The sequence below is a fragment of the Choristoneura fumiferana genome, chromosome 29 (assembly GCF_025370935.1).
Source record: "Choristoneura fumiferana chromosome 29, NRCan_CFum_1, whole genome shotgun sequence".
Taxonomy (NCBI): Eukaryota; Metazoa; Arthropoda; class Insecta; order Lepidoptera; family Tortricidae; genus Choristoneura; species Choristoneura fumiferana.
Window position 1 is genome coordinate 11,364,241 of NC_133500.1, and position 13,025 is coordinate 11,377,265.

The 13,025-nt window shown below is 38.4% G+C and overlaps 1 protein-coding gene across 1 annotated transcript in view; it reads left to right on the forward strand.

The window, feature by feature from the left end:
• Positions 1-7,178, forward strand: part of LOC141444314 (uncharacterized) — a 107,123-nt gene extending 99,945 nt beyond the window's left edge. Inside the window, 5 exon segments of the mRNA XM_074109839.1 lie at positions 1,763-1,779; positions 1,781-1,911; positions 2,180-2,303; positions 4,129-4,216; positions 6,137-7,178. Of these exon segments, the coding sequence (XP_073965940.1) occupies positions 1,763-1,779; positions 1,781-1,911; positions 2,180-2,303; positions 4,129-4,216; positions 6,137-6,345 (569 nt within the window). The 3' untranslated portion in view covers positions 6,346-7,178.
• The last annotated feature ends 5,847 nt before the right edge of the window (positions 7,179-13,025 follow it).

The window sequence follows — 13,025 nt, forward strand, 5'->3', positions numbered from 1 at the left end:
ACTACTTACCGGGTATTTGTCGACCCGATTTCATACCCCCTGATGTAAGGGCATGAATTATCAAATCCATTATTGTCGTTAATTCTGGGTCGATTTATAGGTCGTACACTGACCACACCCGTTATAAAATTTTTGCTGCATCGACGTTTTCATTTAGCACATTTTTACGCTTGTAGCACACATTGATGTTATGTGTGTGTCTTTTTTGTGTTATTCGATTTTGGAAACATAGTCAAAAATACATAAGTATAAAATCTTCGTTTGATAAGTAAAGTAAATGCTGAAATACGTAATTACTTGACGACGGTGTTATCATATCGGCCATCTTTGAAACTGCTGTATTTCTGGCTCTAGTTTCCAATGCATTTTGTTTTGTCTTGACGTCTAGCGTAGAAGAATGCCGTATTTAGAAGATGCTGCATTGTCCCTGAGTATTACTTCAGGTACTGGTGAATTTAGAAAAAGGGGGACGGAGGACACTCCACCACCATCGCTTGCGTTTTGACTTTGATATACTTTTGGCAAGCTATGTAGACGATATGGCTGTGAAACGTAGATATGACAAGAATGATTCAAGGTTGTGGCTTTGTCTTAACCTTCACTTTTCCTTTAATGGGGTTCTGAATTGAATCAGAAAGACCGAGAAAAAAGGTCTTTGGAATTTTGTTTGCCATCATGTTAACATTTAGTCTTTATCTAATGAAGCAGACCGCAGGGCGCATCTGATGACCATGATGGTTGAAGGATTGTGGCCAGAGTGGGGGAGGAGGGGGATAATGAAGCCATCTCATTGGTAGAGATCTTTCTTGTTGAGCGACTAGTTTTTGGCGAGTCAAAAGTATTTATAAGCATGGTAGGTTAAAGAGTGTCTGACTGCCCCTCTCCCAGTGGCTGAATAATACTTTGAGACCGTGTCTGCGAAACGACGAGTTTTGACGATGGAAGATTCAGCTTGGTAAGAGTAGATCTAGTTTTTTTCTTTGATATTTGATTAATTGATTTTGTTCTGTGTTGTTGAAGCCGTGGTGGCCGAGTGGTTTGACCTATGGCCTCTCAAGATTGTGGGTTCAAACCCCGGCTCGCACCTCCGAGTTTTTCGAAATTCATGTGCGAATTCACATTTGAAATTTACCACGTGCTTTACGGTGAAGGAAAACAACGTGAGGAAACCTGCACAAACCAGCGAAGCAATTCAATGGTGTCTGTGAAGTTCCCAATCCGCACTGGGCCCGCGTGGGTACTACGGCCCAAGCCCTCTCATTGTGAGAGGAGGCCTGTGCCCAGCAGTGAGACATGTATAGGCTGGGATGGCTTTTATTTCCCACTTATGTAACACGATTTATTAAAGAGAAAAATTGTGTTCCATGCTTTTTCCTTATTTTCATTTTTGTGATGTTATCTATCTGTATAGCCACCAGCATTAATATCTGGCACAACAAAACATGCATATATACAACTCTGTTTGTGGGGCCGGTTGGAGGTGTCAGATGTTTTTGCACGCTCCGCTGTGGCAGATATTTATGCAGGTGGCTGTATCTATCTGTACACGTGTTTAGAAACGTTAGTATTATAACATAAACTAGCTGTTGCCCGCGTCTCCGCCCGCGTAGAAGTATGAAAAATAGTTTACATCCTATTCTCAGACCTACCGAATATACGCAAAAAAATCATAAATATCGGTCAAGCCGTTTCGGAGGAGTTTGGTGACACGAGAATTTTATATATTAGATTAATCAATACTATATTCCTCCGGCATTTACAGTAAAAACCCTGCAAACGTCGGTCGGTCGGTGCCGCGGAGGAGCGATACTACAACGCCATCTCCAATCAGCAGCAGGACAAAGTCGACAAAAACCTGGTGAAGAACTTAGTTTTGAACTATGTGATGACCGCCGGGAACACTGCTAACAAGTGAGTGTTTTTATTCAAAAAAATACAAACTGAAATATAGATGCACAGACACCAGAAAAATTACAGAAATAATTATTGCAAAGACACATTAACTTGTATATTAAAAACAGTTCTAACAGACCACTATTTTAATTTGCATTCAATTTTTATGGAATAATCGAGAAAAACTAACAAAAATGCAACGCTGCCAGCTCAGCAGGTATAAACGCTCTTAAATGACTCTTTAAATATTTGTAGGATTATTAAGTAAGGATCAACTGTTTCCCAGGACCCAGGTGCTCCGCATCCTGTCAACCGTGCTGGACTTCAACCAGTCGGAGTGCGCCAAACTGGGCCTGTCCAAGGCGCCGCCCACGGACAGCCTCGCCGCCGAGTTCGTCAAGTTCTTACAGGTCGGTTTGCTCTCGTATTGTGATGGCGTCCTGGCGTTTCACCGAGAATGTTTTTCTCAAATTATTCATTTCACAACTGTTTCATATGGCCGAACGTTTTTTTTTTAAACTGTAAATAATTCAGGATTGTTATAAAAGTCTTCGTCCGTGCAGAAATATAATTATAATAATTCTATAAGTTTTATAACAATATATAAGTTTACAAGCTTTTATTTTATTTCATCTGTCCCGTTGTCTGTCTGTCTGTAATCAAATCTTGCAAGTTAAATTCGACCAACTTTCAGTAGTTGGATTGACTTGAAATTTGGTATACTTATATAAATTGGGTGACAATACAATAATCTGGTAGTGACATCCTGGTAGTCCGGCCAGGATCGCCTGCACAAGACGGAACTCTTCAACGGTTAATGGCATCGACATGAAATTTGGTATGCAAATGTAGTTTAGATGGACAATGCAAGTACAGTCTACAAAAAGTACCTACAGTCAGCAAAAAGCTTGTATTAATATTTTTTTTATCAAAAACTTATTTGTGATCCACTCCCGTTCTCTCCCCGCGCGTGTATTTTGCATTTTTTCTGAGAAAAGTAGATAGAGTTAAAAACGAGCCTATCAGTCTCTCAAAGGGCCGGCAACGCACCTGTGATACCCCTCGTGTTGAGTTGACTGACAGGTGTCCATGGGCGGCGGTGAGTGCTTCCCACCAGGTGACCCGCATGCTCGTTTTCCTCCTCTTACATATAAAAAACCTATCTCAATCAGGGTTTTTTTTATTTTTATTCGACTGGATGGCAAACGAGCAAGTGGGTCTCCTGATGGTAAGAGATCACCACCGCCCATAAACATCTGCAACACCAGCGATATTGCAGATGCGTTGCCAACCTAGAGGCCTAAGATGGTATACCTCTTGTGCCAGTAATTTCACCGGCTGTCTTACTCTCCCCGCCGAAACACAACAGTGCTTCATGGCAGGATTAGCGAGCAAGATGGTGGTAGCAATCCGGGCGGACCTTGCACAAGGTCCTACCACCTGCGCTAGTTTAGTAGATAGTGTTAGTTTAGCTTTCTATCAGTGAAATATTTTTTAAAATCGAGTCAAAAATTACCCCCTACAACTACAAACAAAGAAACAAATCCAAGATTTTCACTCTGTGTGCCTGTTTTCTGTATCGCTTACTATTTCTGTTACACAATAATAGTAGATTATTGTCGTGGCCTGGAAGTAGGCAATTGCTGGCTGAGTATGAGTATTAAACGGACGAGCTTGCGAGTCCGTTTAACTAATACGAAGCCAGCAATTGCTATTCCAGCCGAGACTAATATAAAGCTTTTCTCAAAAATGGTGAATAATTCTGAAATAGAATAAACTTTTTCTCAAAATATATTATAAAATTTAATTTTATTCCAATATTTTTCTTATGCTTTCCCGCCTTTTTTCATTAAAAATAAACTGCAAGTGTATTTTTCCACCGAAAACACCACAAGCTATTTCAGACCCAATAGAAAAAGTCCGGAGTTCCAACAAAATTTCTGATACCGGCCATTAGACTTGGCTGTATACGACTTGTGCCAACATTTCGATGGCCTTTTTAACTTTAAAAAAAATGTGACTGATTGCAGGCGTGCTAATTCATTATTGTCGAGCTAGCGCGCCTGCAATCTTTTAAACTTTTTAATTTTTCGCTGACCATAAACTATGCACTTCACCTTATGATATGTAAAGAATAATGTCAACTTTTACGGACATTTTTGAGAAAAGACTGATTGTATTGTAAACAAAGTCATAATACTTAATAAGGTACACAACGGTATTATTTACTTGCAGGATGAAAGCCGTCCGCGCGCGCCGTTACCCAGTATGATGGGTCTCACAAGAAGTACAACTCCTAGCTCCAGAAAGAGTTCCACTATTGGTAAGTAGGGATGAGGATCATAAATACGAAGTTTCTTGCAGGTAGCGCGCGAGTTGAGTGCAGTCGGGCCTGAGGTGAAGAGCGGGGGCACAGTATTATATACAGGGTGGTCCATTTATATCGGTCAGTATGGGATAGTCTGAAACTATACGACATACGAAAATTTCTTCTTAGAAACCATGACATCGATTTAATAACAAGAAAAACTGCATTCATGCATTTAAAAAAAAACTGGACTCAGCTCGCGGAATCGAAAACGGTTGTTTTGAAAAAAAAAAAAAAAAACTTACACTATTTCTATTTAGATATCGATTGTGTACGTCTTAAAAAGTAAATGTGTCCATGAAATATTATGTCTAAAATGAATAAAATGCATTGTTTTCACATACTTTAATTTATTTTAGTAGGTGTTCGAAGTTTTTTTTTTTTTTTCAAAACAACCCGGTTCGATTTCCGAGCTGAGTAGGTACAGGTTTTTTTTAAATGCATGAATGCAGTTTTCTTGTTATTAAAATCGATGTCATGGTTCGTAAGAAGAAATTTTCGTATGTAGTATAGTTTCAGACTTTCCCATACTGACCGATATAATGGGCCACCCTGTGTATAAGCTAAAGCACTATGGAAGCTAGGCATATTTTTTGAGATAAATACCTACGCTCTAATGGAGCGTTAGGGTTGGCCACTTATTTTTTTATTATATATATTACATTTAAAAAATCACAATTAAGCACATTTAAACAAGACTCACTTTGGACGGTAATGATTTTCTACTGAATCCAAAATAGTTGATTCATGTGGACGACTTTCTTTTTGTGCTGACAGTAGGTATACCAACATGCCTACTACACCATGATTTAATCATTAATAAGCTCTCGATATTTCGATGCAGTTGCATACAATGATCACGAGTAGACGAAGAATTGGCAGGTAAGGGTCTCCCCACACCTATCGACGCGGAATCGGCAATATAAAATAGTAGATTGTACAACAAGAGCATAAAACAAGCCATTTTACCCAAGCCGTTCATATACCCGAGCCGGTACGGCGAGGGTGGATAGACACGTCGAGGGGGAAATGGGTTTAATGCTCGAGTTTCACACTCTGCTTTTCACTTAGATTGCGAGGAAATGGTAAAGCAACAGTGGAAACAATAATTCACTTTCTATGTACCTTTTATTTTTTATGCATGATTATAATAATTCTATTTTTAATTTTATTGATTTATTATGATTGGTTTGATCGATTTTTAGTTTTATATAAAAAAAAAATGTAGAAACTTTTTTGTTCGTAGCTGTTGACACCTGATTACCTTGGTCTTAAGTTGGTCTCAGGCGAAGATTTTTTTTAATGCAGCATAAAGACGAACTTTACGAGCATGAGAAGTGAAAAAGCTTTATGTCTACGCAATAAGAGCGAAAACGACATCGCTGCATCCGCAGGCGACGGCTGAGCCGTTACGAGCCGAACCATGATGTTTTAGCTCTTATTGCTTCGCGCGTTGATAGATGTGGGGGGACCCTTAGTTACAGGCTTCTGTAACTTATATCAGCTGTAGGCATGTCCACTCTTGGACATAGACCTCCAGCTGCTTCGGTTGGAAGCGGCCTGTATCCACCGTGAACCCGCGGTTTTAACCAGGTCATGCGTCCATCTCGTTGGTGGACGTCCTACGCTGTGCTTTCCGATCCGCGTCTCCATTCGAGAACAAATATATTTTACAACAACAACAATACAATTCTGTACAAGTTCCCAATCCGCACTGGGCCCGCGTGGGAACTACGGCCCAAGCCCTCTCATTCTGAGAGGAGGCCTGTGCCCAGCAGTGGGACGCGATGATGAATATTTTACAAAACACCAAATAATATTTAATGTAAATGGCCGTGGATCATCAAAAACTTTTATTCCACTTTGTCTTTGCAGGCCCCTCCCCAATTCCAACAGAGCTGGTTGGACACAGACGGAACCCTTCAACAGGCTCCAACAACCTTCTATTCCAGAACATAGACAACATAGAGACGTCCTCGCAGATCTCCATAGAGTCCGACCATAGACCACCCATGGACACAGGTGTCAACCAAACTAGAAACACCGAAGGAGCCATTTTGAAACATGTTTTGAAAGATATGTGATTAAATTTGTTAGAACTTTAAGAATGTGTTTTGGAACATGTTGAAGACATGGCTATCCTTTTATCAAGGTGTCGAATGTAGTACGAATTCTGAATTTGGGTAAACGAATTCATCGCAGACAGAGTCGCGGGAAACAGCTAGTTGAGGATATAAGGGCTTACGCTAGTTGAAGCGGTTTGCACGGAGCGGTTGAACGTCTATTGTTAACGAATCAACAACAAGTTGGAAAAAACCGACTTTGTCACTTCAAAGTTCAATATCTCAAAAACGCCTGAACCGATTTTGATGAAACATGTTGAAGAACCATCGCTAGAAAACCAGATTTCAAATAATAAAAACCGCATTCAAATCGGTCCACCCGTTTAAGAGCTACAGTGCCTGCCACAGACAGACGCAGATAGCGGTCAAACTTATAACACCCCTCTTTTTGCGTCGGGGGTTAAAAATAGTATGAGCAGCGCTTAGTGCGCGCGGCGCGTGCATAGGATTGTACCATCAGCCAAATATGTAGTCTACCACCCTAAAGTTGATAATCGTTTGCATGTCACAAAACAATAATGCCAATAGACAATACAATACAATACAATACAAATATTCTTTATTGCACACCATAAAGCAGTAAAAATACTTATAATATAACACTTAGATTCACGGTAGACAATAGGCGGTCTAATCGCTAAAAGCGATCTCTTCCAGACAACCATTTGGGAACAAGAAATTATATAAATATGTTACAAAAATAGGTGGCGGAAACAGAAACAGAAAATAAAAACAAACAAAATATCAATAACATTAAAATAAATACAAATGAAACAACTATATAAATACATACATGCAATACTATACAATACATAAACCACTAACATAATACAGCAATATAAATTAACAATAAGGCCGCAATGGAGAAAAAAGGATAAGAAATTAGGAAATAAAATAGATAAACACAGAAAGACTGAGGACAGAGCTAAGAAGGCAGTGTCAGGAAGTGAGACTTGACGAGATTTTTGAAAATAGGAAGAGATTTAGCTTTCCTCACATCTAGGGACGTATAGACGTGTCTGTCAACTGGAAAGTTCGACTTTAGTGACATATTCATTTGATAGGAACTTGTTTAAAAATTGATAGACCACTTATTTGGCTGATGGTACCTGCACCCGGTGTTAGATAGCGTACTTAGACTCTATGCCCCTTCGACTTGTTTTACTTCAAATTTCGGTAGATAACTGTATAGTATTAAAAATCTAGTGCTTTTCTACAATTAGCCAATGCATGGGCGTACCTGGGATATCGTATGCTTGACTTATATTATGGGTTAATTTTTGAAAAAAAAATTGCAAGTCGTAAGTGTGTATGACAAACCTACTGGAAATCTGAACTAAAAAATGAGAGTTCATTATTGCCATTTGGCTACGAAACTTTGACAATGTGACTTGCCCCCCCCCCCCCCTCCCACTTAGGCCAATACCTGGGTATGCCTTTGAGTAAATGGTATGATGCTGATACTTGTCTAAAGCTAGTCTCCTTTATAAACCGTCAATCACATCACTAACCTTATTTGTATGCACAAAAGAGCTATATTATGGTCTCAAAAAAAGTTCCAAAACCACGCCATTTTGGTTCCATAGACAACGTGTCAGTAACGTCATTCGATGCTTTTTGACAATCGCTATTGGAAGGAACATAGCTTTTAGGAATGAACACGATTCTAACCTGTAATTGGGTCAATCAACTATTTTACCGACACTTTGGGCGTCGTCTCCTGCGTTACCAAATTGTCACTGGCTTTACCAAAAAATCGTACTTCCAACGAGATATTTCACGATTAATAACTTAAACTTACGTAGGATGGCATGTATTCATGTACACCATCTATTAAATTACAGAAAAAACATGTTTACTTACAAAAATCTGCAATTGTTTGAAAAATGTCGCGGACAGATTAGTGTCGGTAAAAAGTTGATTGACCCAATTACGGTTTTTTGCCAATATGTGTCTAAAACTAAATTAAACTAAACAATAAATTGGGAATTTATGTGGTTGATTTACAGTAGCGTCTTCTACACAAGGTGATAATTAAAAATCACGGACACCAGTACTATTTTGTTTATTTGAAGTTAGTTTAATGCATATTTTTACAAAATACTACAACTATGTAAAAACATATTCGTACCTTTTGCTAGGTCCGTAATCCTACTTGATTTCTAATAACCCGAAATTCGTACTTGTCAGTTGTAAATTACTTCACCGTTTTAGAAGAAATTTTGAAACTGACCGAAAAGTGGCCAAGTATTGAGAAATTAGCAGTTTAATCCTCAATATTATAATTATACTGATACATGAGAAGTTATGAGAAATGATTCTATGCGTGAATTTGAATTTCAATGTCGCCTCCCTTGATTTTAATAGGAGAAAAAGTATAAATAAGGACTTATTATTATTATTGCTTTGCGGAAATTATAGGTTAGAATCCAGTTCACAACTAAGACATGTTTAATCTGTATTTTCACTTGAAATTCCAGTATGAAATCGACGTATGAAATGTATGAATCTTATCGATGTAAATAATAGCATTTAATTTCTTCTTAAACTATAGAAAATTATGTTCAAAAGTCCATATGTTTTAGATTAGCCCTGTTTATATTATTTTTAGTGCCTTCATTTATAATTAGGTAAGTGTTATTTCTTATATAAAAAAAGTTTTACAATTTTATTTAATTTAAAATTATTTGTATTGTATTAATTGGTATAATAAAATTAATTATATCGAATGGCTTTAATAACTTGTATTGTATGGAAAGAAATGACATAATCTAATTTTCATCTCATTATTTTTATTTGCATATTAACGCCTATAAGCCTCAATAAGGTACACAAAACAAGGAGTGAAGTAGTATCTTTATATCCCTAGTGTGTGCAATACTAAATAATACCACACCGAAAGCGAAAAAAAAGCCCAGAAATGCGAAGAAGGATGCGCCCCAAGAAACTTGCATGAATGTAGTAGCTATTAAATACTAGCTTATTCCTACGGCTTTGCCAGGAAGAATACTAAATAGGCTAAGCAAAATGAACTGAGCAGCAATAGATCCCTACGAGCTACGTTAGTACGTGATGGGAAGTGCTGATATAAATAAATCAGCGGTTCCCAATATTTTTATGGCGACGGAATGAAATTGTTAATGTCAAGTTTAAACTATTTTAGGGCTGCGGCAAATATAAGATTTCTTACAATAAAAGTCGCGTTTAAATTGAACTGTCGATCTATTTAATGTAAGATGCCAATTATATTATGATGATCTTAGATTAATTGTACCTATATTATATCCGTATTCGCCTGTATTTTGTTCAAATTAGAAAATTAAGCTAGAGACTAAGGTGCTGTTTCACCATCCATGGATTAGTGTTAACTGTCGGTTAAATGTGATGCCGTCTCCGTCTATTCGAACAAAACAAATAGAGACGGCATCACATTTAACCGTCAGTTAACACTAATCAATAGATGGTGAAACAGCCCCTAATTGAGACATCTTAATTGGCGATTTTGTGTAAAACATTTTGTGTGCGAGGTGATTTTTGCGACTTCAAATTTGGTATGTATGCAGATTTTAAAACAGAGGCCTTGTCTAAAGGGACAGAGACAAGCGACCGAGACAGAAGACCGCGACCGTTACTTGACGCTAGGCAATGTATAAGCGACAGTTCGCGAGCGATACAGAGCCAGGAGACAGCTGGGCTACTACGAAACTCGAAGTTCGTATTGTACCGTCCCTCTCGCTCTCGTGTTAAATAGTAGTGTCAGAGGGACCGCACGACACGAACTTCGAGTTCCGTAGTAGCCCAGCAGGTGCGAGATTCCTAACGTCAAGTGACGGTCGTGGTCTCCGGTAGCGGTCTCCTGTCTCGGTTGCTTATCTCTGTCGCGACGCGAAACGTGTAGGCGCTAGTGGTCGCATTCGCTGTCTCTTTCGACCCTTATCCTACATTGTGTGACAGATAGAAATGACATGGATTGCGATTTCAAGTGCGTTAGACTAAGGCCTCAGGTCTGTACATTTTTATGAATAATGGAAAATTAAATGTAATGATTTCAATTGTGTACGGAAATGTTAAGGCCTACGCTAGCTGACGCGGTTTGCACGGAGCGGCAGGGCTACTACGAAACTCGAAGTTCGTGTCGTGCGGTCCCTCTGGCACTTATACTATTTAATAGGTACGAGAGCGAGAGGGACGGTACGATACGAACTTCGAGTTTCGAGTTTCGTAGAAGCCCTGCGGGTGTCCGCCTGTTGAACAATTGCATGAGCAGCGCTAACTTAACTTCGCGCGGCGCGTGCATAGGATTGTGCCTGACTCGCGCCCGCAGCACCTGCCCTGAGGCCCTGAGGCAGAGGTTTTCAACCGCTGTGTCGCGATAGCCAGGAAGTGTATGTTGCATTGAAATTATAAATAGCTATTTTAATGAGAAAATAGTATGAAAACAACTGACGCGTGGCGTGTACGATTCGTACCTAAAGGTGTCATGACCCTATAAATAGGCCTATCCTACGCACCAGTCCGACTCGCACTTGGCTATTTTTACTGGTGTGCCGTGAAACTTTGATGGACGAAAAGTGTGCCGTCAAAATGAAAAGGTTGAAAACGCCTGCCCTAAGGCATTCAGCAGGGCTACTACGAAACTCAAAACTCGAAGTTCGTGTCGTCGGTTCCTCTGACACTTATTCTGTTTAATATGAGAACGATTTTTTTATGAATAATGGGAAATTATTCATTTAATGGTTTCATTTGTGTACGGAAGTGTTAGATACTATGGGAATGTTCACCGCATGATTTTGCATATTGGTCGATAGATTAGTTTGTGTTAAATAAAGACGCCATTTATTATAAATGTAAATTTATTTTGTGAATATGTTAATATTAAAAGTTATACGGATTATTGGAATAAATGAATGCATAAAAATGTTTTTTTCATTGACAGTATAAACAATTACGGTAATCTTATGCCTACCTTTAAATAGTAGATCAAAATTTAGAAGAGTTCCAAATTATTTACTCTCTGACTGATATACCCAACTGAAGCCTAAATATCTTTAGTACCCTTAGCGTAAGTTTTCGGTTACCAAAAATACGTCTCGATCGCGTTCGCGGTAAAATCTCAATTTGTATGGAAACACGAACATCGCAAACGTTCCGCTAGAGGCGCTGTTCATGTTTCCATACAAATTGAGATTTTAACGCGAGCGCGATCGAGACGTACCTATCTTGTAACCGAAAACTTACACAGGTATTTTTAGGCTCTAACGCTTAGATGAATGATGAGTCTCGCGCGCTCGCTCGACTAGATACCGCCGGCGTACTTGTCAAATGCGGCAACAAATAGTAGGTACGCCGAATTCAGCGTACCCGAGCCCGAGGCGAGTCAGTCGCCTTGCAAACTGTGCGTAAGGTACATGTACGTATTTTTGTTAAATTTTGGTCATAAACCGAAGTAAAATGCCAGTTTTCGCAGTGAAACTGTTTAAAAATAATACTACAAGAAATAAGAAGGACACTGGGATCACATACCATCAGTAAATATCGTATAATTTCGAAATTACAAAATAAAATAACATGAACCCTAAACGCCATTCTGTGTTGCCGCGTACACAAGAATCAAATTCCCCGTGGTTGAGATTTAATAATTGAATTTTATTGTTATCATCATTAAATGATGATAAATTTTAATAACTTATTTTATTTAAGTATCTAACGTAATTATTATATATACATAACCTAGTTCTATATTATTTAATGTTTATCTTTGTGATATATACACTGAAGGTGTATAAATTGTTACCCGACACTATTTAATTAAGGGGTGAATGTGTCTTAAAATTAATGTTTTTCGTCTTCCCATTCAAAAAGCCCAAACAGCTGATTAAATAAGGTATTACGGGAAACGAAAAAATTTTTTTTTTGTATTTCTACCCATTTTTCTGAAATGTTAACTTTTTACCCGACTGCCCGAAGGAGGGTTATGTTTTTCAAGCGTATGTATGTAAGTATTTATGTATGCATGTATGTATGTATATTTTGTAAACATTTTTTTTTTATTTAGTCTTAATTAACCTGTACCTACATTATATTAGGTTTAACTATAGGTGCAACGTGTTATCTTAACTACGCAAAACTTCTTAGTTGGTGACTCAGTCCATGAATTTTTAGTAATAATTTGTAAATATTGAATGTCCTTAATATATATTTTTTTAATTAAAGTGAGGCCTGATCATTGATATACCTACATCATACCTACCATTTTTTAAAGAAAAAACCTACACCTAACCTATACACAAACATATTAATACATTCACTCTTAATTACTTCTTCATTCCTAAGTATTTCGCAAGATACATTTTGTAACCAGTAACTTAATAGACCACAGAATAATTTATTTTCCCTTAAATTCGGGTAACAGTGGAGCAGCTGGCAACACAATTCGTCACGCACACTAGCATCCTTGCAAATTGTCTTACACCGTTCTTACGCACACTACAATATTGAGTTGCCGCATTCACGAACCTTTTGTTTTTAAGTAGCGCGGTATCTAGTCGAGCGAGCGCGCGAGACCAATCATTCATCTAAGCTCTAACGTATTACGAACGTCGGACCTCTACCGCTGGTTCGAAAAGCCTCTGCTGCAGAAA